Here is a 27532-nt window from a genome sequence, read left to right as displayed (position 1 = left end):
GCAAATGTGTCTGAGTTTAACTCACATGAGCATTTTTTCATTCCTTGCCAAACTAGGATCGCCAGATGCTCTGGTTTTCTGTTCCTTATTGCAGGAACATCATTCACAGAAGCAGAAAATGTGGCCGCTGAACTGCTCCTGTATTGTTATTCAAAATGCTACAATTCCATGAAGCGGCAGACCATATGACTCTTTTTTGAAATCTGGCAGCCTACTGCAAAGGATCCTTCTCAGCTGAAACTACCTGTGAGTATTGAAAGCAGCAAGCCCTTGGACTCTGCAATTGCAGCCTCAGCAGTGAGTCAAAGATGGTTTGGCAATCTTCAGACTCCAGGTTTAATGGCCTTGGCATTCCTCCATCTGTAGATGACAGAGTGCATCGCTGCACGTAAGAACCATCCTCATCATGCATTTAAAGCATTCTTGCATCATCCCCCACCCCAAAGAATCCTGGGTCAAAGATCTTTCTCTCCATGGTTGCGGTTTGGCTGTGGAGTCAGGGAACTCTCCATCCCAGTGCACAAACATGGCCCTTTGCCTGATATGTTCTTGTACCTTTCACAGAAGACCATCGAAACATGCTAGTAGAAGGGCTTTTTTTCAGCTGAAACTCACCAGAACTCAGTTCTGGCACGTCTCAGACGGGCGCTATTGCCACAATAAGAGAACAAGGAGGGCATTCCTGGTGAGTTCTTCTGGTACACCTTTTCTGCATAGAAAAATAGCACTGACTAGTAGACGCGGGTGGCACAGTAGGTTCAATTCCCCGTGACGGGGTGAGCTCCCATTGCTTGGTCCCAGCTCCTGCCAACCTAGTAGTTCGAAAGCATGTCAGAGTGCAAGTAGATAAATAGGTAAACGGCGGGAAGGTAAACGGCGTTTCCGTGCACTGCTCTGGTTCGCCAGAAGCGGCTTAGTCATGCTGGCCACATGACCCGGAAGCTGTACGCTGGCTCCCTTGGCCAATAAAGCGAGATGAGCGCCGCAACCCCAGAGTCGGCCACGATTGGACCTAACGGTCAGGGATCCCTTTACCTTTACCTTTAGTAGCATCTATTCTCAAACCAAGAATTGTGCTTTGACCCCAGCATTCCCTTCCATCGCTATTGCACACTGCAGAAGACTAAAACAAAAACTAAATACCTTACAGCTAGTTTGCTACATTTCAAGAGGCAAGTTTGCTACCTTGACTCTTGTTTGTAAGAATTAAGCCGTAATTCTTCCCCTAGATGTTTTTAATGTATGCCTAAGCATGGAAGCGCAGTAAGGGGGAGAGACAGGCATTTGCAAAGATTATCATACAGCTGTTCTTGCCAGGGGTAGCAGTGGCTGCATACATACCGTGTATTTAATTTGGAAATTGCTTAATTGTTTAAATTGGTGGTGAACTTTTTGATGTTTTTTATTGTTTATGACTACTTTTGTTATGTTTGTAAATATGTACTTTTTCATGTTGAAACCTGCCTTGTTCATGGTTTTAACTATGAAAATGTGGCATGCAAAAAAAATGTATGTATGTATGTATTTAAAGCATATCACTTTTTCCAATGAATCCTGGGAATGGTTGTTTACACCTCACAGAGCTACAGTTCCCAGCACCCTTAAACTACAGGTCCCAGGATTTTCTGAGGGAAAGCCATGTACTCAAAATGTGCCTTATAAGTACAATGTGCAGTGCCAGCTTTATGTATAAGCTAAACAAGCTATAGCTTGGGGCCCCACTCTCTTGGGCCCCACCAAAAAATTAAAGGTGAAAAAACTGGATGTACATTTCCAAAATATAAGATAAACAAATAAAATAAAACCTACCTACAGCAACAGTGTTTTGTGTTGTGTTGGCTCCTATGATGTAAGTAATGGGCCCCGCCTGCTAGCCTGCTCCCTAAAATATTGCATATAAAGGGCCCTATTACCTTCAGTAGCTTAGGGCCTCATCAAACCCATATCATGCCCTGACAATGTGTACCCATTGTGCTGCTGCCCCTTAATATTTGAGATGTACCAGGAATTATTCCTGATAAACTAACATATTCTGGTTTCTGTCCTCTCAAACAAACTCAGCCCAGCTCTGTAACGCAAAGAGCAAAGGAATTGCTCCTTTTTACCTCCTTAATTGCCTGCAACCCACAGGTTATCAGGTGTGAAGGGAAACTAATTTGCACCAGGTGATCTTTGCTTGCGCACCCTTATTTACTAGTGAGCCGGCCTGAGAAATCAATGTTTGCAATATGCGTGCCATTTCCTTTACTGAGAAGATAAATTCTCCATTGGGAAGGGGGTGCTTTTCACTGCCTGACAAAGCCGGTCAAAAGGGCAGCAGCTGGGAGGGCAGGCAGGCGGCTGTTCAGATGGGAAGATTTCCCCGGAGACACGCGGGATCTGCCTAGCCGTGAACCCATAAAAGCCATTTACCCATAAAAAAGGGACTGGGCGGAGTTTGCCTCCTTGCAGCCAAAAAATGGAGCTGGGAGAGGGAGGGCAGCAGACAGCTGGTGGGACTGGAGAAAGGCAGTTTCCTTTGCAGCTCTGGCTCTAGCCTGTAATTGCTGGGAGACAAAAAGGAGGCGATCAAAAAAGGAAAAACCTGCCTTGCCTTTTAGGTTAGAAGCTCTGTGTGCTAGCTGGGACAGAGAGGCTGTTATTTGGGAATCTTCGCTATGGAAAAGTGGGCACTTTCTTCCCTTCCCTTGGGATGGGTATTTGTCCATGGAGTCTTGACTTGACAGCTGAAGCTCATCCTGTGTGACTTCAGATGGGGACCCAGGGTCATGCCCCCTTTGGTTACCTAGGCTCAGGTGATAGGGTCCTCCTCCTACCTAAAAGCCTCTGTCACCTGCCCTCTTTGATATCTGGAAAATCAGGTCTCCCTAGATCCCATGCCTCTGCCCTCCAGGCTTCCTCATCCCCTGAGGTGTGAGTGGGGGAGAAAAGAGTGAGGCAGACCTCTTTGGTAATTTCTGCTTTCCTGAAGACCCACACAACCCCACTCACTGGCCCCTTCCTCTTGCATTCCTGGGGTATTTATTAGACAGGCCTTGGCCTTTCTCTTTAATCTATGCACACAGGCTAGAGCAGGATTTGCACTTCAAGCTTTGAACCTCACCCATCTCCTCGCTGCGGGATCGAAAGCCATGCGCAGGCGTCTCCTCCAGACCTCCTCTGGAGTTGTTCTATTTCTTGTGAGCATGGTGCTCCTTTCCACGAGGCGTTCCGGCATCCAGGAAGCGGTCGGCAACCAGAGACTTTCAGGAGGGATATCTGGCAGATGGGCATGGAGGGAGATGATGCTGGTGGGTGGGGCAGACTGGAGAAACAGGAGGGAGACTGAGCATGGAAAACAACTCAAGGGCCACGATGACGGTATGGCGCATTCTGCTGCTCGGAAAGGCCTCTTGCTGGAAGAGCTTTTCATCGCTGTCAAAACAACCCAGAAGTTCCACCAGTCCAGGATGGGATTGCTGCTGGAGACCTGGATCTCCCAGGTTAAAGGACAGGTTGGTATGAGGGTGAGAGGGAGGGTTGAATGGACTGCTGACACCAGAATGCCTAAGGGAAGTACCTGTGTGTGATGCTCATATGCACTCATGCGCACGCATTGCCTAGAACCAAATGATGCCTTAAGCCAGGATTGGTCATTTGGAAGCCTCAGGGCTGGAAACATCCCCAGATGTGATTTGATTTAGCCCCAAGCCCTGGTGTTGCCTGCTTTTAATCAAAGCATAGTAAAAAAGAAAAATAAGAAAAGTGCCTGCTGTTGCACTTACAAAAAAGAGTATGTTTTTACAACGAAGCTGCCTTATACCAGATTCTAGTCTTTCCACCGTTCATTATGCTGATGGCCATCTGTCTCATTCATCATTTTATTTTACCCAAGAAAAGTAACATCAGTGTGTCTCTTGGAGAACTTCAAAGCAAGCCGAGGGAGCAAGCCGCATAGATTTGGAGGAGACTGATAATGGGGGAGGGAGGGATGCAGAGCAGAGCATGGTGGTGTTTTTCTCAGCCAAATCCTGAGTCCTGAATCAAATCAGGCTGGTTTGGATCAACCCAGGATTCCACCATATTGGGTGGAGGTAGCCCCTGGTCGCTCTGGGTTGGATCAGGTCCAGCTGAAGCAATCTGGGGCTGGCAAAAGAGGTGCAGGATCTGGTGGTAGCAAGAGGGGGGGGGAGGAGATATATAGGGTTTTAAACCTTAATTAGACACTGTGCAAGGTGCTCAGATTGGTTCAGAGTCTGGTGCCGAGTTGAGTTGGTCTCAGGTTGGATTGGTGTCTCTTCAAAGTGCCCAACCGAGCCCTGAATTGGATCAGAGAGAGGCATGCACAGCCCAACTGTTCTAACTATGCTTTGTTTGTGTGGGAAAGGTTGTCCCTGGACTAGCTCCCCAATGCCTCTCAGGGCTTTTTAAGCTGCCTTAGAAACACTGGCCTTCCAAAACACTTGTTTATGAGCTTCTCCACATGTTAAAGGTAAATGGGCAAAACATATTTGGTGAGGCAGATTTCATACTGTTTTCACTCATGAGGAAGGTAGAATTGGTTGACTGAGGCAGAAAAAGGATTGCATTCCTGTAATGTGTGAAACAGGCCTAGGAATTCATACATTCGTTTATGTATGAGTATATACTGTGCTTTTTTTCTAAAAAAATGTTTAGGAGTACTCTCATTTTCCTACTCATATTGAAATACTGCTCCTCAATGACAAACTTAGTTTCACAAAATGTTTAGATACCCCTGCATCCCCCCAGAAAAAAGCACTGAGTATATATCTCTCTCACACACATAAAAAAGGGTAAAGGACCCCTGACAGTTAAGTACAGTCTCGAACAACACTAGGGTTGAGGCGTTCATCTCGCTTTCCTGGCCAAGGGAGCAGATGTTTATCCGCAGACAGTTTTTCTGGATCATGTGGCCAGCATGACTAAGCCGCTTCTGGAGAAACCAGAGCAGCGCACGGAAATGCAGTTTACCTTCCCGCTGGAGCGGTAACTATTTATCTACTTGCACTTTGACGTGCTTTCAAACTGCTAGGTTTGCAGGAGCTGGGACTGAGCAATGGGAGCTCACCCTGTTGCAGGGATTTGAACTGCCAACCTTCTGATTGGCAAGCCCAAGAGGCTCAGTGGTTTAGACCACAACGCCATCCGCGTCCCTCTCTCACACATACACAAAGCAAAATGTTGAGGACCTTGCAAAATGTACGCAGATAGTTTGCCATCACACCAGCACCGAATGCTCTTTCAGGGGCGGACAGTTCTGGTTGACATATCATTTAGAAATTCACATCTCTAATTGGTGATTTAAGGAGCGAATTTGCCATATTCAGCCCTGCTATATTCCCAGCAAATGTGTTTTTTCTCCCCTCCCTCGTATTTTTTGTTGTGGTTGTTTCGTCCGCCTGGTTCCTTTTCTTTATCGCTGTCCCTCAGCTCCTTCATTCTTCCAGAGACAAGAGGCTCACAATAAAACCCAGGCTGGATTTGTGAAAAGGCCTCGCCACCGCCAGGCCCAGGGGAGGCCCACGTGCCTGGGCGACTGTCTGAATGACTTTGCCCATATTTCAGTACATAATGCAAGTACACTGTTTAACCAGCCTGCAGGCAGCTGGTGGGGAGATTGTTTAAGGCTTGTGTCTCTCTCTTTCAGTCCCCTTGGCTTCTTGAAAGCCCATTTTCCGCTTGAGAGGAGGTATTCTTTGCTGGACGCGATCCCCACTCTGCCCTTGGGATGGAAGAACATGCCACATGATGTTGTCGAGAGGGCCGGGGAGGGACTGCGGGGAAGAAGAGGAGGAGAGTAGGGAAAACAGCAGAGAGCTTATAGGTCTTTTACACACGAACAGATGTTCTTTTCTGAATTCAACTTTCCTTTCACTACAAAGCTTCTGTTTAATCTGCTGTCAGATATCTTGCAAACATCACAGCAGGATTCTCGAGGGACAAACCTGAGCTATTCGATGGTCACCCCTTGGGCTCATGAGTTATTTAGGGATGCTGGATCAGACCAGGTTCTGCAGCCCCAGGCTGGTGACTAAAAGCTCAGTGTGAGCTGGCTCAGCACAATGAAACCTATATATTGAAAGCATCTGTTCTACAAAAATGACTCATACCTATATCAGATATTATTGGGGCTCCAGAGCCCTAGCAGAACCCCCTGGTGCTACAGTATGCGCTTACACATTGCGCTCCCAAAAGGAAATACACCCCCCTCTCCAAAATAGGTCAAAAGAGAACATACATTTGCAAAAACAAAACAAAAACCCACACATGCAAATTTATATCCATAGATAGAAATCTAGAAGGACCATAAGTTAAATAGAGTAGGGATTACTGCTATGGGTATGTGCATGCCTGTATAGGTTCTAACTGTCCCCCCCCCCCTCACATTTTTTTAATTCAATTTTAATTAGGACAAACAGGTGACAGAAAAAAAGAAATGAAGGGAAAAATAAATACAGATAAGCTGTCACAATTGTCAATAAAGAAATACAGGAAATGTACCGAAAGGAAAAAGATGTGTAGTCTATAATTGCAATGAGTCCTGCAGTTTAAATCAAAACAATTAAAAATTTTAATTCAAAAAAGATGATAAAACGTATTCCATCAAAACACCCGCATAGACCTGTGGTATCTGACACTCCTGTGCTTGTATATAAAATAAAATTAGACCAAATGGCAAAGCTGCGATCTTGAACACTTGGAACCCTGGATACATTTAGGTTATGCAATATTTTTTTCAAGAAGGGTGATTTGCCAAGTCTTGGAATAGCAATAGTCTAGGTTACTGAGATCAAAAGTTCTGCAAAACTTGGCAATTGTGGCTCTGGTTGCTGTCAAAGGATGCAAAATCAGTTCCTTGTTATTCAGGTCTTGATCCGAATCTGCAAACAGATTCAAAAAAGAAGACAAAGAGGGGGGTGAATTTTGTCCAGTTATCAATGGATTCTCAGAAAATACTTCCATCCAGAACCCTTTTACCTTGAGGCAGTACCATCACACATGTCAGTGGGTTCCAATACTCTGGCACCCCATCTAGCATAAGGGGGGGAAGACATCTATATGGGGCCTTGAACCAGAGCATTTTCCAGTCTTCTTTTATCTGCACTCCACAGGTGCTAACTCCTACTCTCACCTGTGGTGGTTCTTTAGCTTTAAACTGGACTTGAACTGGACCGCCCTCCAAAAAGAGAGCTCTTACAAATAGAGGACTATACTCTGACAGCCTTTCAAACAGAGGACTGACCTCGGTAAAGTAGGACACATGGCCACACTAACAGATGCTGGTGCCTGCCCTGGCCAAATGTCATGCTGATTTGGGGCACTGTGGAAAATTGAAAATGGCTGTCCACAACTACTGCCAGAAGAACATGCATCAGAGGAAGTGCCCGAAAATACACTTTGCTGAAATCCCTTTCATAACTGAAGCTGGCCACGATCTATCTATGTTGTATTTGTTTTAAAAGCAATTTCTCAATGGGTGAGGTACTCAACATCAAAACACTTGCTGGGGTGGGGGTGGGGTGAATGCCATTTTACAATGACTTTAGTGACCTGTTCCACTGAATGATCAACACCCTCTCAAAATTGCAATATGCAGGGTCCTTCGGGAAATACCAGCTTCAGATCCATCTGGATTTTTTCCAGCACAGAACAAACAAGCATATCAAAAGATTATCAACTAATCAATTAATCAGCAAAGGGGAGCGTGAGTCTCTCTCTCTCTCTCTCTCTCTCTCTCTCTCTCTCTCTCTCTCTGCAAAGAAGCTGGGTCAAATACTTACTTTCCATCATCATATAGCACTTTAAAACATATCAGAACTTGTTACAACTTCTATTTTGCCGCATCTCTGTGAGATGGGAGCATTATTATTCCATTTGTACAGATAAAACACTTTCTGAGTGTTCAAAGCATTTCACATTCATTACTTCAGTAATAATCTCATATGACGCATAGCCACGGTGGAGAGAGTTATGTGGCTTGTCACTGGATGGCAGGTATGGAACTCAGCACATTTTAGGCCCTGGAATAACCCTTCTCTCTTCTTTTTCCTCAGGCATATGTCTTCACTGATAAAGAAGATGATGAGCTACGGGAAAAACTGGGTAATCCGGCCTTTAGTGTTGCGCAAGATCTGGAAACTGACTTCTGTAAACTGTGTGTCAGGAACGCTTGGCTAATAGCATCCTTACACGACTGACCGTGGGAAAGGGTTATAGCTCAGCCACAGGGCACATGCCTTGCATGCAGAAGTCCCAGGTTCAGTCTTCCATCTCTGAATGAGGTCTGGGGAAAACATTTGGGGTGTGTGTGTTGTGGCTGCTCCTCCCATTATTTCTGGGTTGAATCGAATGATTTATTTTTCTGGTATTGTGTGTATATGCGGTTGTGTGTGAGGCGATCGCGTGAAAGTGGGAGAGGGGACGCCTATACTGTAATAGATGGGATAACTCATTCTTGACTCAGGGCTCAAACATACATGTACTTGTCCCGTGCTGCCTAGACATGGGCCTGAGTGGTTTTGCCTTTGCCCCACTGCTCCCTCTTGGAAAACTCACTCTTTAGTGCTAAATCGGAACAAACAGCAATGTATGGAAAACCCGATTGCTATTTGTTGTGATTCAGCCCTAAACTGCAGGTTTTCTCTGGGAAAAGTGGCTTGGCAAGAGGAAAACTGCTTGGACTCATGCATTCTAGGCACAGGAGAAGCGAAAATGTGGACAAGCCCTAAGACTGGGAAGACTCAGGTTGAAGTCCCTGCTCAGCCATAGAACTCACTAGGACACCTGATAAGGGGCAGTCAGTTTGACTGTCTGTTGCACTATGCTCAATCTTATTATTTTTAGTATTATTAGTATTTAGTTTGTATACCACCCTTCATCCAAAGATCACAAGGCAGCTCACAACATAAAATAATAATTATTAAATACAAATCAATATAACTGAGTCTATTCTGGGTCTATTCTGAGTATGACTTAAGGCTGTCTGTGTAAAGATAAAGAACCCTGAGAATGAAGAGCCATATCAACCATCAGCACCTGGAGAACAGACTGAGCAGGCACACAGGTAACCCGGACATAGTCTTCTCCATTTTGGTGAGATGTGCTGAGTTTCTATTTATGGTAAATTATACTACTTATTTCTAAATTTGCATGTATACATATCTCCACATTTAATGCAAATTGGCACCTCTTCTATGCCTCCCCCCATGTGTTTCTTCTTTATTGGTGATGCAGAAATCTCCACCCAAGGCTTACTTCTGCGTAGACATGCGTAGACTTGCTCTGGCATCGCCAGTTCCAATCCAAATCTGCTTAATCGACAAGGTCCTCAGGGTCAAATACTGCTATGCTTGGCTCTTCAGCTATCAAGTAATTAGTAATTTCATTTACTGCAGCTTGTGCAGTTCTCCAGAAACACTGAATTAATGGGCAGAGCCAAAACATATGACATAAAATCTGCAGGTATTGAACTGCAACACCAGCTAACAATCTGTGTTGGGTAAATACAACAAACAGAGCGATCCAAACCCCCAATCTATCCACTGGAAGAAGTTTAGAGGAGTTGGAGTGGAGGTATCTCTCTATACCCTGCCTTGACTTGACTCTGCTGACCTCCACCAATGGCAGGGAAGCTCCAGCAGTGAAGAACAGCTCAGTGAACTACCCAAATGGCAAGTAAGTGGAAGCTACCATTAGTGGTGTCTCTGCTACCAGTAGCATTTCAGGGGAAGGGCTGGACTGGGTCTATACAGGATCTGCTGGATCCTGAGCTGGTCCTACTGCTGTCATGTGTTGACAGCATGCCAGATCTGGGCCTTCTCTTACTTCTTTCTTATTAATAGCTTTTAAATACAAAAAACCCAGCATGGATAATACAGGTTTTGCTACAAAGAAACTAAGGAAAACTTGGTAAGCACAGGGCTATTTACAGATGAGATAGAAGTGTGTAGGTTGTATACGAAATCCATCTATAAGCAAGACAAAAATACGTAGATTGACCTAGACAGGAAGGAAAAATCATAGATAAGCAGGAAGAGAAGTTACACATAATTTCAAATAAAGTCCAAGTATTTTGGTACATAGTTTTTGAGGATCATGTGACATATAATTTTAAAATGGCCACAAACAGTTGCAAAATCTCTTGGATTGCCCTCGCCTCATTGTACTTTCAAATTTTATGTTAATTTTTCAGAAACTGCAATAATTTTTTAGTATATATATATATTGCATGTCTAAGTTTAGATTCTTTGCATCCTTCGAGTTCTGAGATCTGGTGAAACTCGCAGCCCACCAACATAAAAATGATCAAGTCCTTTGGATGAAGTTTCTTAGCCCAATCAGTAAAAACCAGACAATTAATATCAATTTGGATTGTGCAGCACATCAGTACGTGTTGTCAGGCTCATTGCGCATTAACACTGCTATCCAATTTCCCTGCACAACTGGACAATACTGTCTACCGATTATGGAATATCTGGGCCTTTCTGCTGCATCAGCCTGAGAGCTGGTGGAGCAAAGAGCCATTTTTCTGCCCCACTTCCCCCGCCCAGCTGTTGTGAGTAGTGGGGCAGTGGATGTTGTGGTGGCTGTGCTGCCCCCATGAAGCTCTGTCTCTATTGGCCAGGGCTTTGGATTACTCTGTGTGATGTTAACTAGGTGAACCACTGCTATTGGGTGGGATTCACTGAATGAGTCCTGTCATCAGAAGCCACGTGCAAGGATTTCCACTTGAGCAACAAGGTCCCACCCTCCTTCCATGCCCCAGGCCCCCCAAATTGGGGTCAAGGGAACCCCAAGAAGACCACACAGGACGAGGGGAAGGAAGATCATTCCGCCTGGCAAGCTGAAATAAAATCAGAAGACGGCGACCTTGAATTCCCCCTGAAGAGTTTTTTTTTTTTAAGGTTGATATTCAACGCTAGTCCTACTCAGAGTATACTCACTGAAGTTAATGGACATGAGTAATGTAGGTTCATTAATTGCACTTGGTCTCCTCTGAATAGGGCTTAGCTGAATACCACTCATAGATTTAAAACTGTCAGATCACAATATTGGAAGCACAGCGTTTATTATTATTTTTGTACCATAAATCCATTGTAGTTGCTCTTTTGTTGCCGCCATTTTCTCTCCAGATGAGGCTTCTGTTAAGGAGGTCCTAACTCATTTCCACGGCTCTCAGAACCTCAATATCATGTTGCTGAGAAAATGAGATCCTTTCCCTGACTAGCGCTATCATTGCTAATGTGATTACTATGCAGAAGGTAATTGGCAACTCTTGTCAGCACCCCCTTGGGTAGTGCCTGGGAGGAGAATAATGACCATCAACGAACCAATGCCATTATCTGACTTTGCTTGATGAGCACTCCCTCGCCTGGTTTTGCTTATCAATAATTTGACTAGGTGTTCAACAATGAAATGTGGGGTTGGTTGGTTTTTTTTTACGAAGTTAATACAACTTTGAACTACTGATTCTACTTCGCTCTGTGCTTTCTAGCTAGTGAAACAGGAAGGAGGGAAGGAAGGAAGGAAGGAAGGAAGGAAGGAAGGAAGGAAGGAAGGAAGTCCCTTCACTTTACAATTCCAGCTCAGGCATGCTTAGCCAGTGCCTGCAAGCTGCTGGTGCAGAGCTGCCTTTTCAGCTCCTACTTAGGGGTGCAATTGGCAGGACATCCGATAAACTACAGTATTGGGGAAAGCCGTTGCCCAAATGCATTGTGGTTCTGAGATCTTGGGCAAGGGTAAACAAGCTTCACTGCAAGTACTACAAATAGTTTTGTTTTTTAAATCTAGAACTATCCACAGTACTCCTGCAGAGACCAGAAGAGACCTGTATCTTCTACGAAATCAAGAGGTGGTAAAGGGAGTGATTCAGTCTTGGTGCACAACTAGGGGATTACGGACAGATCTGTCAGGCAGAACATGGCAATATTCAACACCTGTAGAGCAGGGTGGGGGATCTGTGGCCTTCCAGAAGTTGGTAGATTACAAATCTCATCAGCTCTGACCTTTGTTGGCTGAAGCTGATGGGAACTGGAGTTCAACAGTATCCAGAAGGCCACAGTTTCTGCACCCCTGCTGCATTTATTATTATTTATTTCAATAATTTATATACTGCTTTATGCAGTAGTTTTGACGTGTTGTACGATGAAGACACAAAGGAGATACAAAGGATGAAATCAGTAAAATTAACCACACAATCAGAAAAGTTTACTTAAAATGCCTGCTGGGGAAAAAAGAAAAGACTTCACCACGCAGCTTAAGTTTAGTAGAGAGGCAGGCCTGCTTGATCTCAATCAGGAGGGAAGTCCACAGAGTTGGGCCCATGATGCTCATGGCATGGTTGCTGGTCATTGCGAGCTGTGCGACTGACTGGTGGATGACCACTAACAGCAACTCTGCTCATGACCTCCATGATCAGGCAGGGACATTAGGAATCTTGCAGTCCAATCTCACTGGACCCAAGTTCTTAAGGGCCTTGCGAATTAAGAACCTTGAAATTGGACTCGTACCATATGGGCAGCAAGTGCACGCTTTTAATCGCCAGAGTTATTTGCTGGTGGTAGTCTGTCCTCTCACAAGTAGTCTAGCTCCAGCATTTTTCACTGGTTGGAGCTTCCAGACCAGCCCCAAGTGTAGCCCCACAAAGGGCGTACTGCAGTAATAAAGTCTTCACATTCCCAATGCATGAATTAGGATCCCTGTCCAAGAATGGCTGTAGTTTCTGTACTAATCATAGTTGGTGAAAGATACTGCTAGTCAGGCTCTGAGCTTCCAGTGACAAAGATGCATCCAGTAGACTCCCAAACTATGAATCTTTTATTTCAAAGTCCAACCCCACATATAGCAGGTAACTGGGCAATGTCTGTCTTACCCTGTATCTCAATTTATGGGGTGTCTAATTCAAGATATACCAGCATTCTTACTTCTCATTGAGCATGGCTGTATCTAGTTTTATTATTTGGTGCAGCAGCTAAGAAAATTTGAGCAAATATCTTGAAGGAAACACCAGTGAATTTGAAAAGGTGATTCACTTGAGTAAGCTAAGTCAAGCGTAATCACTAAGAGTCTTTATTAAGGATTTATTTTAGCAATGGCTTTTACATTAAATGAGAATTGGGAAGCTCAATTGGTCATGGTTTTTTGCCTTCCAGACATTTTACTTTTTTAAAAAAGCTACCATTTGCAACGGCCTGTGGCTTCAAGCAATAAACACTGACTGAGTTTCTGACTGCCTCTCACTAAAATGGTGACTCTTTGGAGCCAGCAGACTTAAGACAGTCATCACAGCAAGCCTTCCTCTGTTCACTGTGTACTCATGCTTATTTAAAACCATGGTGAGCTTTCCTCTCATCTAGGCTATTCCCACCCCACTCTCTAAATCATGGGTTGCTAACATGGCTAGCACCATGGGAGCACATTTGCCCACAGAAGCCTTCCCTGGCCCCCGCAGGATCTTGCCCCTGAGCCCCTCTCTGCTGAAATGAGGTTTGAAAGAAGTCTTTTGTTGCGCACACACATGTGTGCATTGTTGTAGTGCATGTGCAACTTCAGTGCATGTTTGGTGCAACAGTTTCTCTCATTTGCAAATGTGCCCAAAGGCCTGAAAATGTAGGGGAGCCCAGCTGGATTATCACAATGTGCCCTAAATGGGGCTGCCCTCGAAGATGACTCAGAAACTTCAGCTAGTCCAAAATGAAGCAGCCAGATTACTGACTGGGGTTCCCTTTAGAATTCCTATATCCCTTGTTTTAAAACAGCTTCATTGGTTGCCAGTTCATTCTGGGGGTGTTCATGTTAGTCTTTAAAGCCCCAAGACCCCAAATATAACACCTCCTTCCCTACAAACACTCTTAGATGTTAAGAGACTGGCAGAGGCAGCCAACTTGGAAGTGCTCTGTGGGGGGCGGGGCAGGGGAAGAAAGGACATTCTCTGTGGCAGCCCCTAAGTTGTAGAACATCCTCCCCATAGAGGTGTCTCTGGCACCTTCACTATACAGTGGTACCTCGGGTTAAGTACTTAATTCGTTCCAGAGGTTCGTTCTTAACCTGAAACTGTTCTTAACCTGAAGCACCACTTTAGCTAATGGGGCGTCCTGCTGGCGCCATGCCGCCTGAGCACGATTTCTGTTCTCATCCTGAAGCAAAGTTCTTGACCTGAAGCACTATTTCTGGGTTAGCAGAGTCCGTAACCTGAAGCGTATGTAACCTGAGGTACCACTGTACAGTTTTCAATGAATGTTGAAGATGCACCTCTTTTTGCTGGCCTTTGATGCTTGAGGTGTATACTTTTAGGACCCACCCTATTCTTGTGTCTGTAGTTTCTTTTAAACTGTTTTTATCGTTTCATTTTAAGTTGTTGTGATGTGCCCTGGGACCTTAGGGTGAAATGTGGGTTAATGAAAATAATATACAAACTGGCTTATTCTATTTAGATCATCCCCACCCCTGCACAATGACCCTGTGAGGTAGATAGCTGGGAGAAAGTGACAGGCTGAATGTAACCCGGGGAGCTTTCATGGCTGAGTGGGGATTTGAACCTAGGTCTCCTTCAGTTCTCTTCTGGCACTCTGGTCACTACACTGAACTGCTGCAGAGCATTGCTGTGGTACGGAAGACTTGGAGATGTACTGCACAAAGATGCCCTTTGCACTGGGGAAAGGTCTCCCATCTTTGTCTTGTTGAGGGTGTAAGCTTGTCTGTGTTTGAAGTTGCTTTAAATAAATCAAAACAGGTCCAGGAACCCATCCAGAAAGCGTTTCTCCTTTTCCCATTAGGTGACCGCGTGATCATCACAAACTGCTCTGCAGAGTACAGCCACCCAGCACTTTCTTGCAAAATGGCGGCGGAGTTTGATGCCTTTTTGGTTAGCGGCCTAAGGTGAGCAAATGGACTTGAGTTGGGAGATGTGACATGGGATGGAGTCCATTTCTGTCCAAGTTTAGTGAGATTATTTATTGTCAATAAAAGTAAACACTTGTTCACCATAGTTGGCTTTTTGTAGTCTAGTTATCCAAAGCTCCATTCAAACTGTAGTTTGCCTCTGCAAAATTGTCCTGTGAGGGAGCCACTAATTGGAGCCATCTGAGATCACTCAGGAAATGCAAACGGCATTTAGCATAGGTAGCATAAGGAGTCAGCTCCCTCTGATCAACATGCACTACAGAGCAATTGCCTGCTTGCTCCAGGTGGTGAATGCCAAGGTTAGTAAATTAAACTGTGTACGACAATGACTCAGTGACAGAAGTGCAGTTATACCAACCATGAATCAAGTGGCGCCTAGATTTAACTGGTGGGATAGATGCCAAAAAACTGTTCAACAGCTAACTATGACAGGGCAGTCTGGTCCATTAGGGCAAATGGGACACAACCCAAGCAACTCAGTCTGCGCTCAGCCACCCACCAACTGCTTGTCTTCTTTCTTACAATTTGTGTGAGTGTGTGCTTGCACGCCTGTGCCTCTTCTTGGCTGTGGCTCCACTCACTGTTGTTCTCCCTGCCTTCCACCCTACCAGTCCCAATGGGCAGCAACCGCCATTGTTATGGAATCAAGTTGAAATTATATTCTCCTCTTGAATCTACCAGCTGTGCATTTCTCCTCCTTCTCCAGCTGGTTTTGCCACCTTGATGACGACAACTATCTGAACCCACAAGCTCTGCTCAAGCTCTTGTCTTCTTATTCTCTGGACCAAGATGTGTATATTGGGAAGCCCAGCTTGAACAGGCCAATTCGTGCCTCAGAAGCTTCACCTAACAATCAGACAGTAAGTCCAACCCCTTTACTTCAGGAGTAAACAGCAGGTTGGCTGGGAATTCTAAGGGCAGCTAGGTGAGATTCTGCACCCCAAACAATAACAACATCTGGACAATTGCTTCGAGGAGAGAGAAGAATGTATATCAGGCTGATCTCAGGAGCAAATGTTGGGTTCCTATCATAAATTTCAACAAAACATTGAATCTCCTCTGCATTCCACCCTTAGCCTATAAGGGAAGGGACTGCATAGCTCAGTGGTAGAGCATGTATGCTGAACACCCAACATCTCCATTTTTCCTTCTTTCAGAAGTCAGTGTATTTTTGGTTTGCCACTGGAGGTGCTGGATTCTGTATCAGCAGGAAGCTGGCCCGAAAGATGGCTCCCTGGGCAAGGTGAGCAGTGACCACTAAAAGATCTTGTATGAATGTCTCTCATTTCACATCTTCCTGCAATGGCTGGGGTGGGGAACCTGTGGCCTTTCAGATGTGGTTGGACTCCATCTCCCATCAGTTCCAGCCAGAATGGCCAGCGGTCAGGGAAAATACAGATTTGCGTAAAGTTTGCATCTGCTGATTTATATGTATGGAGGCACATTGAGCCAACTGTCTGAGGGAAAGCTGCTCTGCAAGTGAAGTTTTAACAATTAACCCCCTGAGCCATCCCTTAACAATGCTCCTGGATGGGAGGTTAATAGATGTAAATGAAGATGAACATTTGCTGAAGTGTGCGCCTGCACTCACTGTATCTTTCAAAGGCATTTGCATGTGCACGCTGTAGGGATCAGACAGTCCTTAAGGTACTTTGGACCCAAATAGGAAGAGCTGTTAGGCAGTGGAATGGTCTCCCTCATGAGACTGTGGACTCTCCTTCCTTGTATGTTTTTAAGCAGAGGTTGGATGGCCACCTGTTATGGATGCTTCAGCTGAGATTCCTGCATTGCAGACGGTTGAACCTTGGGGTCCTTTCCAGCTCTACAATTCTATGATTCTATGACTGTTACAATAGGAATGACATGTTTTGGGCCTTTGGCACTACCTTAGAACTCTCCAGTGGTTAAAAAAAAAGAAGAAAACTGATTTGAAAACAGGTGCAGACTTTCTAAATGGCAAATGAATATGCATGACGTTGGTCAGCCAAAGGTGATGACAACCTTTGTTTGAAAACCATATGTTTAGGGAAGAAGTCATTTGTTGTAGGGCAGGGATGGGGCATGTGTGGACCTATAAGTTGTTGTTGCTGGACTCCAGCTTCCATTAACCCCAGCCGGCATGGCCAGTGGTCAAGTATGATGGGAGTTAAATCCCAATAATGATTTGGAGAGCCAAGGGTCTCAGTCTCTGATGCAGAGTGATATTAATGCACATGTAATTTGAAAGTTGTGCTATTAGTAGTATTAGCATTACTACTTTTTGATCTCAAAGCACAATGTTTACATAAGATGAAGAAAAATCGACAAAATATATATGAGACGAAAGCAGGGAATATACCAAGGAGAAATAAAACCAGCTGTTTCAACAACAAAAAAGTTACAAAAACAAAACATATGGTTGAACATTATCATTAAATTTTTCATTCCAGTAATGAATAAACAATGCCCAGTGTTCTACAAACTTGTTATCTAACTGGCATCTTTCCCAAACCCTTATATAATATGTCAGTTCAGTCATTTTGGCTATTTGCCCAATCTTTTCCTCACAGTCGTTAAACTTGGAAGCGGTTGCACTTTTCTTCTTAGCTGCCAAATTAATCTTGATTGTGCACAAAAGGTTAATAATAAATTCAAGATCACGTGTCCCAACCTTTCTAGGTATATCACAAAAGATAGAATCGTTTGTGAATCAAATGGTAATTGGTAATCTATAACATCTTTTACTATCCTAAATTATTGCTTGTCTGCCAATATATTTGTATTTTGGGGCAACATGACCAATTATGAATAAAATCAGCTGGAGCGGAATCATCCCACTAGAAATCTAAAACACACAGATACACAAACACACCCTAAAGTAGCTCAAAAAGGATTTGATTGCACTGATCCTTAATTTTATATACATTTTCTCTCAAGTTCACACAGAATAATTTTGAAGGAACATTGTCCCAAATCTAATTCCATGCATTTTCTATGAATGTTTGAATCTTCCCCCTATTTTCTTTGGTACCACTGAATTTTGTTTCGATTAACATCCAACACCGATCATGGCCCCGACTGCACTGGCTACCAGTTTGTTTCTGGGCCCAATTCAAAGTGCTGGTTTTGATCTATAAAGCCTTAAAACGGCTCTGGATCACAATACTTCAAGGACCAACCCTCCCTTCCTCTTCCCATATGAACCAACCCAGACCCCATGATCAGCATTTGAACCCTTCTCCGTTTGCCCCCTCCACGTGAGGAGCAACACGAGAATGGGCCTTTTCTGCAGTGGCTCCCCATTTGTGGAATGCTCTCCCCAGGGAGGCTTGCCTGGCACCTTCATTACATTTCTTTAGGTGTCAAGCGAAAACATTCCTCTTCTTCCAGGCCTTTGGCTAATTATACAATCTATAGCCTTTTAAACTGTATCTGTGAGGGTACTGTTTTTGTTACTTACTATGGTATGTATTTTTGCTTTCTATATGGTAAACCACCTTTTGATCCTTGGATGTTGGGCAGTATAGAAATATACATCATTAACATCATCATCGTATATGACCAAATACCAGTTTTTAGTCTCAGTAGGAGATATTTACCTTTCCCACTGCAGAGCAAACTAAGAGTCTTGCACACCCTATGCCTGATATCGACACTAGAAGACAATGTAAGAGGGTCAATGCCCTTTCGTGTTGCCCTTTGCTATGGCTCACTGGCATGCATGCTAAAGAGGAAGTCCTTCAGGAAGTCCTCCACACTAAAGGAAAAATAGAAGATAACGATGTCCAGGTCAGGCAGTCAGGGCTTCTCTCGCCATGTACTTCCTCCCACAAATTGATTTGATGGTTTATCCCTCCTTCAAACTGGTTTGATGGCTTGCCCCTCTAAAATGCTGTGTGCTTAACAAATACCATATCTGAAAATCCTGGGGTGAGGAAAGCCAGAAGATCTTACACTAGATGTTCTTTTTATGGCAGTGCATTTCCATTATACACAATTCTTCCTAATTAAATTATACCACTTCAACAATTTAAAATTTCCTAACAGTCCTAAATCAGGCAGGACCTTATAAATATTGAACAGATGCTAATGGTGAGACATTTGACTCAGTTTTGGTTTATAAATCTTCCATGTCTCCCATACAACTAATATGTACTAAAGGACAGTGTATTTTCTTTAAAATCTATTCTGTCTTATGGCATAATATAATAAATAGTTCAGGGGAAGGGAATTTTTACATCCTAGTGTCCCAATTCTGTGCTTTTATCAGTACCAAACATTCCCTTGCTGCTGCTAAGGGTGATGAAAGGTAGCAAAGAAAAAGATTTGATACAGCTAATTGCCTGCTCCCAACTCTACTGTATGTGGCAAAGACGCATGCCAGTTTCATTCTCATTTTTTGCCTCTAGCCCGAATGAACTTAGTAATATATTGTTGCCAGGTCTTTACAGTTATCAGTATAGATAGGAAGAACCATAAATAATGGTTTGACAAAATTATTATCTTTACTCTACAGATTGTTCCAAACCATTAAATCTTTAAATTAGCCCGTAACAGAAACTTCTGCATTTCCTTAATCACGTTAACATAATTATCCTCAAACAACCTATTCAAGCAATCGGAAGACTATATTCCAGGTATTTAATGACATAGGTTTTCCAGGAAATTTCAGAAAGGAGGTGTGCTTCAACTTTCATTTGTTTCTCTGTGTTTAATACCAGAATTTTGGATTAAAAACCCCTGATCTTATAACAAGATACTTCATTGAAAGAAGTAGCAGACAAAGTTATTGTAATGAATTTTCATTCCTCTAGTAAAGTCCGCCCAGTCCAGTCCATAGGATTTATTAATTTTAGCATTTTTCATCACTTTCCCCCTAGTAAATAATGACTTCTGGTTCTACTGCATTTTCAGGAATGAAATACTTTACTTAAAATATCATATATATTGTCTAGAAGACTATGAGCACAAGTCTAACCAAGCCTATTAAGAAGTAAGTCTTATTGAAACAAATGGGGCTTTCTCCTGGCTAAATTGGGTTGGGATTGCATCCTCAACAAACGCTTCAGATATGTTGCACATACAGCCTCTCCATGTTTCCATGACGAGGAGTCATTTCCTTTGCTACTTTGATTGCCAGGATTTTTGCCAGCCTTTCTCAAATTCCGTACAGCCAATCTTCCAATGATTGAAGACCCCATAACATAGAAAGACCCTATGCACATACTATAGGCTCTTCTCTACAGCTTCTTCCCTCACTCGTGAGCAGTTGGGGGAGGGGGTACGACAGGTTGACAGTGGCACAGCCCCACTCTCTCCCTCCATGTGATCACAATGGTGTGAAGGACACTGACCCAAAATCACTTCTGTTGCAATACATCCAAAGCTTTTCCCATGGTGTGGCTATACTACACCAGTTTTTGCCAACTGGGTATTCTCCAGATGTTTTAGACTACAACTTGCATCAGCCCCAGTCAGCTGGCTGGGGCTGATGGGAGTTGTAGTTCAAAACATCTGAAGCATATCAGATTACGATACGATACGATAATCTTTATTGTCATTGTCCCATACAGAGCAACGAAATTGAAAAATCTACATAAGACATTCAAAAACCAACAAGCCTGCTATCCCAGCTATCCCAACCTGGTTAGCCCACTAAAAACTCTGATACTCCATTTTTAAATACAATATATTCCCATAGAGACTCCTTATATTGCATTTAAAACCAAAATCGCATTTGGGTAGAAACTGTTTCTCAGGAGGCTAGTCCTAGTGTTTATAACCCTGTACCTTCTTCCAGAAGGCAGAAGCTGAAAGAGATCATTTCTGGGGTGCACACTATCCTGCGCTATCTCTGCAGATTGTTGAAGGCTCTGTGATTCTGTTCTCTTATGAGGATCATGCCTATTTTAAATGGATCAGTTCCTACACATTTTCCCAAGCTTTTTGCTCTCTTTAAAAAACAACAAACACCAAACCTTCTGCTTGCTGATTTCTTTTCTTTTTTTGTTTATTTAAATAAGCTGAAAGTTTAATTAACCACTGACTTCTCTCCATCCCAAATAACAATATGACCCATAGTCTGTATGTGTGTTAGTTTAAAATACCGCTGATTTTTTTCCTTGGTAACATTCTTAAGCAATGGAGTATTTAATTTCCAAGACTGAAACAAAATGGTATGTCCATCTTTCAATTACATGGTTATTGGTGCAAGATCTGCATAAAGCTGAGACTCTTACCTTAACATCTACTGTTTGTGTTAAAACACCCGCTGTGAAGAGACAAAATGAATATATAAATGTGAGTAATGCAGTCTCAGGTCAATGGATAACAACACCTCCATGAATCAATAGGCTAAAAAAAGCTCTTGAGTCTAGATTCTTCATAATACTTCTGGAAACATTCCAACCAGAGAGACCACATCTTGATTTGTCCGAACGCAGTGGATTTCTCCAACTAGGGTCCATTGCAATCCCTTCCTGCAATCATCTTGCCCTCAACAACATTTTGCAGGCATTGAAACAGTCCTGGATTCCCTCCCTCTCCTTTGTACCAACAATTATATATATAAATACATCCTAAGGTGCTGTTTTGATCTACTACATATGTGCCTTTCACAAATTGTCTATTCTCATATGCAAAATAATATAATTTCTTTTCTTTTTTATAAAAGACCAATTTGATATGTATTTTTAACAATTGCTACTCTCCTTTTTAAATAAAACAGGCTGCAAAAATGGCTCCTAACTTTCATGTTAATTGGTTATGAACAGCACTGGGGACAGATTTAGGCACTTTGTAGATTTTGTATTTCCAAAATATACAGGGCCACTGAAAATCTCTTTTGTGTCTAGCAGAAACTAATCCCTGGGGTCCACCAAGACAAAGGGCAGGTTATAAACAAAAAACAAACAAACAAATTAAGGCTGCAGTCTTAACCTACCAACTTGCTATAAGTCTTATTGAATTCAGTTTCTGAATAAAGAGTATATAACAGGGTTGGGGAACCTGCAGCCCTTCAGACGTTTCTGGACTTCAGCTCCCATCATCCCTGTCTATTGGCCATGTTGGCTGGGGCTGATGGGAGTTGGAGTCCAACAACAATTGGAGGGTTACCTTTTCCCCAACTCTGGAATTATAACACTTCATGCGGCCAATGAACTGAATTGTGGGCCTCCAGATGTTGTCAGATCCCAGCTCACTTCGGGCCAATGGTGAGAGATGATGAGCGTTCTAGTCCAGCAACATCTGAAGAGCACCACGTTGGCTAACCTTGATGTAGATGATGGTGTTGTCAGCCTGCCTAACTTCTGTTGACCTTCCTTAACAGTGCAAGCCTGCTTGTGTTTTCTCAGGAGCCCCATTGTATTCAGTGGTGCTTACTCCCAGGTAAAGGTGCATAGGATTGCAACCCAAGACTATTACAAACTATGTATTTTTGAGCTCCAATAGCAATGGCTATGCCAGGACTTTCCCTCCTTTCTCTCCCTCATCCCATTTTGCTGAACATGCAGCCTGAGACATTCTGGAGAAGTCAAAACTTTGCTTACTATTTGTGATATTTTAGTTACCCCCAATAAATGTATTACCCCACAGTAGTTTTCAGCACAGCTCCTTCTCTCTCCCTCTCTCTGCATTCAGTTACCATCCCTCCCACTTCTAAATATGGATTTCTTGCAGGGAAAAAAACCCCAGCAGCTTCCCTTCTCTTTTTGAAGTTTTAAACCAAATAATGAACTCATTAATTTTCATATTACACAGGAAGTGGGCCAGGAAAAGGAAGCTGCCCTGTTGAGGAACTTATTAGCACATTTGTCTCCTTTACACAGAGTATTGATTCAGACATCTGATTTGCAGGCAAACGGGGTGCAAAAGGAATAGGGCGGATTTGTTGAGCACGCATTCTAAGAGTGAAAAGACAGCTGAATCTAGAGGCTTGGCCATTGACTGGTTGCAGTTTAGAGGACTACAAAGCTAGCATCATTCTTTGGCTTTCCCCAGCCTGGTGCCCTCCACATGTTGGTGGGTGTCAGGGAACTGCCATCGGAGCCAGAGGGAGAGAGAGGGCTCCAGAGGGGTTTCGGAGAGCTTCCCGGGAGGGAGAGAAGCAGCACATCTTCTGGGGAAGGAAATCAGCGTAGCACCAGTGGAGAAGGGGGGCAGATGGGAGAATCGGCGAGGAGGCTCCATGACTCTTCACCGGGGACCAGCAGGGAGAGCACAGGTCCTCCGCTGCCCACACCCTCCCTGTGCAGAAGGCTTCCGCGCAGGGAGACTAGGTGGAGACTAGGCGTCAAAGAACTTCTTTGCTGGAAGAAGTTCAAGAAACTACCACTGACGGATTCTGCCAGCAACTGAGACAGCCATGGGTGAGTGGCTGTCCAGACAGAAAAGGTTCACTCAGGCAACCCAGCCAGGTCTGGCGACGATTTACGCACGAGCAACCCCTAGAACCATTACAGTGGGCTATGTAGCTTTGCAAGAGTTCCCCCTTAATGGATTGATGTATGCATAAATACAAGGGAAGCCTTTTTAATCCCAGAGAACAACTCTTAAGAACCTGAGCTAGAAGCTTCCTCCTGTCTGATTCTCTGAGCAAACATTGATGGGCCAAAACTAGCAGATGTACAAGAATTGAACGGAGCTTGACCTCCAAGTCATGATGGCTATATATTACTGCCAGGAATGTAGGCACTTTATTATTACTATTAATGAGGCAGACATTGGTCTATCTAGCTAGGTATTGTCTACACTGCCTGGCAGCAGCCATCCAGGATTTTTGATGGGGGTTTCTCCCAATCCTACCTGGAGATGCTGGGGATTGAACCTGGAACCCTCTGCATGAAAAGCAGTGCTCTACCTGGGGAAAATTGCAGTCAAATCTGACAGTACATATTCTTGTTACTGGGTAAGCTTAGGAGCTAATGACCCCAGCGCTGTATTGCTGATAGGCAGAGACTCAGACCATAGAAATGTAATTGATAGAGAGGGCTCTGTGTGATGTCATTTCCCCCTCCTCTCTTGAGTGGGAAGAATCAAAGAAGTATTTCCTATTTCTTCCCTCTCTCTTTCTCTTCGACCAGCAGGAGGACATCTGACTGTGCCAGGGGCTGGCAGGGCTGTGAAGAATGTGTGGTGGAGGTAGAGGACCAAAGCAGTGGCCTGTTCTCATCCACTGCATTCAAGAAATCCACTAACAGAGTTGTGCACAATTGCACACAATTATCATTGTGCGATGCTAATTAAAAATAGTATTTAAACCCAATAAAATGGCTATGATTGTAGTGCCATACAACTTGAGGCCAGAATTACACAGATGTTTATGTATGTGTGCCACCTCTCAGCCCTACCTGCCCACTGTGATATAATTCACATTCCCTGGGGAAACACGGGTCTTCCACTATCCCCACTGTCAGATTCCTTTCCTTAATTTTATGAAATGAATGAATCTGGCCTGCTTTGTTTTCCAGTGGCAACAACTTCCTGATCACATCTGAGCTCATCCACCTCCCAGATGACTGCACCGTGGGCTATATCATTGAACGTAAGCTAGCCGGTCACTTGGTCCCTAGTGACCTGTTCCACTCTCACCTGGAGAACTTGCACGTCATCCAGGGTCCCCAACTTACTAAGCAGGTGAGATGATGCAGGAAACACCATCTTGCCCTTGTTGGAGAGAGTGGGCACTTTCCAAATGAACTGTTTTTGAATGACAGTTCAGATGCATGAAATTGCCCCTCCGCTATGCATTTGTTGCCCAGAATCCAATCATCTCCTCTTGAAGTTGCACATCGGTCGCCGTGATATAGCATTTTCTCAGTCGAATTGGGATGTGTTGTATTTTGTACCTGGGGGTAACATAATTCTTTCCCCAGATGAACTCATCCATTGCTGCTGAGATTGCTGGGGCCAGCCTTACACTTTTCGCTACCGCCTGTGGCATGATATCTCCCCATCCATTATGTGTGACCAGATAGCCTGCTATTGTCTTTGAATGGGGATTCGCAAGACTATCAAAATGCAGCTGGGGTTGTCTGGATAAAAGAGAGGGGGGGGAGAGGGAGTCAGGAGAAGGAGAGAGGAGCAGGCAGGAAAGCAGTCATTCACATCATCTCCTCAGTAATTGTGACACTGATTGAATCAATCATGCATTATTTAGAGGAGGCTTTCCTGACAAATGCTTCCCCAGACACTTCTCTGCAATAATAGGCAAGGGGATGGAAAAGCAATTAACTAGCCAATAAAACTTCTGCCAGTCAAAGTCCAAGAAAAGGCAACTCCTTCCACTCAAGAATAGAAGTCCTAGTGCCAATAACTTGCCCTCTTCTCCCGTGAGGGCAGTGTGACCCAATCAGCAGAATCACAGAGCGAAACTCTTGCTGGACTGTACCAGTTTAGAATGCAGAGGGTAGGCCACATGGTTCAGGGGTGGGGAACTTGTGGCCCTCCAGATGTTGTTGGACTCCAGTTCCTATTGGTCCCCTTCAGCACAGCCAATGGTCAAAGGTGAAGGGAGGAGCACCTAGCAGCCAATGAAAAGGTTTGGTAAGTTAGAACACTTCTACTGTTGTTGCTGTTGTTAAAAAATGTATAAGTTGCTTCATAGCATGAAGCCATTGAAGCACTGTATAAGATAAAGATAGAAAATAACACAAAAATGCAAGCCTTAAAAACAATGAAATAATTGCAACAAATTCTGAAAGCAATAAAACAAAACAATACAACAACATAGCCATTTCTGCCACTATGCTGTTAATATTCCATAAATGACTGGGTCAGACCTTCGGGAAACCTTAAACAAAAATGTGTTCAGTAAGTACCAAAACATTAGGCACCTGTCTAATTTTGGCAGGTGATTGATTCCAGAGGGCTGGAGCTGTGATACTAAAAGCCCAGTTTCTAGCACAAGCTAAGTACACATTCTCTCAGAAGTGTCCCATTATACCTGGTATAGTGGTTTCTATGTTGGTTTTTTAAAAAACCAAACACCAACAGCATGGGGGGGGGATGGCGGCAGAGAGGTTTCATCTTGAATACTCCATCCCAACTAGAACTGTCCCCATGTGATTCTGCTGGTTATGTCCTTCAGCTCTTTAATCTGATCCCTTGCATGGCAGTTGCTCGAAGGCAGAAGAGATGCGAAGAGCTTGGGAAAATATGGCTAAACCTGTGTTCCCAACAAGTCTGGAGCACCTGGAGAAAACAGAGGTTACTAGAAACTACCCAGGCATTGTAATTTGGCTTTGAATAGTTTTCAGGTAGCAGAATGCATGTGTGTGTAATAAATTGGAGAGGGCAGGAGACTTGTACGGCTGAGAAGTATCTTTGGCTGTGATGCGTAAAAGGAGTTTGTTGCCCACAGGGCATGTATATTCCTCAGTCATCTTTCTTCCTTTCTGGTATTTCCTTGTAGGTTACTCTCAGCTATGGCATTTTTGAGAAGAAGCTCAATGTCATCGAGCTTTCTGGTCCTTTTTCTCCACAAGATGACCCTTCCAGGTATCTCCCATGAGAGCAGATCTTTCACAATGTGCTGGCAATGTTAAGAGGGCTTGAAGGACAAGGATAAAAAGCCTGAATAGAGCCAAACCGGGGGTACCAGCAGAGCTTTGGGTGGGGACGATGCTGATGAGGAGCAGAAGCCTGCAGTCCTACGGCCAGAGCTGAGCCGAGCATTTCTGCTGATCATGGTTTGCTCTCTTTTATCACCCTTTAAGCTCAGCTTTCATTGCAAAGTCTGGAACCGAAGCCAAACATTCAAGGTTATTCAGCCCCAAGGGGATGGGCAGGGCGTACTTTGGCTGAGGCGCCTATTAAATCTACACAGGATTAGAGGGTGAGAAGCATCCATCTAGACATTTCGCTGCAGTGCAGTGTGAGAGCATCTGGTGTTGGATGGGGCACTGGGGAGCATGTACTCCTCACATGCAGCCCTTTCCCCATCTGCAGCAAGAGCCGTCTCTTTACATTCCTTCTCTCTCTCTCCCCCTCCTTTCTAGGTTTCGATCGCTTCACTGCCTTCTTTATCCAGACACTTCCTGGTGCCCACAGCCAGTCATCCTGTGAAAACTGCTCAGAAGGTCTGACCGTGAATGGTGGAGAAGAACATGAGCCCTGCTGGACCAGACCAAAGATTTACCTAGCCCAGCCTTCTGTTCTCACAGTGGCCAAGGGGCCCAGGGGCTGGTCACAAGCAGGACATCAATGAAACAGAACTCTACTGCTCCTGATCTCCATCAACTGATGGAGATGCATGAGGCAGTTCACAGCCATCATGGCTAGGACCTCTTGATAGCCTCATCCATCACAAATTTGTTTATTCCCCCTGTAAAGCTGTCAAGTATTCCAAATCCCTGTTCAACAGAGACCACAGTAGCTGTGTGTTGACTTAGCTGAGGGCTTTATTGATTACTGAAGGAAGAGCTAAGGCAAGAGGGGAGATACGTTAAAGTGTGTGGCAAGAGGATGGATTGAGAGCTGCTCTTCAAGTTATGTCAAATGAGGTGTTGTTGTTTAGTCGTTTAGTCATGTCCGACTCTTCGTGACCCCATGGACCAGAGCACGTCAGGCACTCCTGTCTTCCACTGCCTGCCGCAGTTTGGTAGTTCTTACATTCCAGGTTCCTATGCAATATTTTTCTTTACAGCATTGG

The 27532-nt window shown here is 44.0% G+C and overlaps 1 protein-coding gene across 1 annotated transcript; it reads left to right on the top strand.

Moving 5' to 3' along the window:
• The first annotated feature begins 2469 nt into the window (after positions 1–2469).
• Positions 2470–27073, top strand: MFNG (MFNG O-fucosylpeptide 3-beta-N-acetylglucosaminyltransferase). Its single transcript, XM_081211136.1, has 8 exons — positions 2470–3494; positions 8055–8103; positions 14775–14877; positions 15608–15761; positions 16059–16144; positions 24351–24516; positions 26294–26379; positions 26880–27073. Exons 1-8 carry the CDS (start codon positions 3132–3134, stop codon positions 26944–26946), a joined length of 1074 nt encoding a protein of 357 aa, XP_081067262.1. The 5' UTR covers positions 2470–3131; the 3' UTR covers positions 26947–27073.
• Positions 27074–27532: the final 459 nt, after the last annotated feature.

This window comes from Podarcis bocagei (assembly GCF_964188305.1).
Source record: "Podarcis bocagei genome assembly, chromosome: 10".
Lineage (NCBI taxonomy): Eukaryota > Metazoa > Chordata > Lepidosauria > Squamata > Lacertidae > Podarcis > Podarcis bocagei.
The sequence above is the reverse complement of the archived record's forward strand: the minus strand, read 5'-3'. Positions and strand labels throughout refer to the sequence as shown.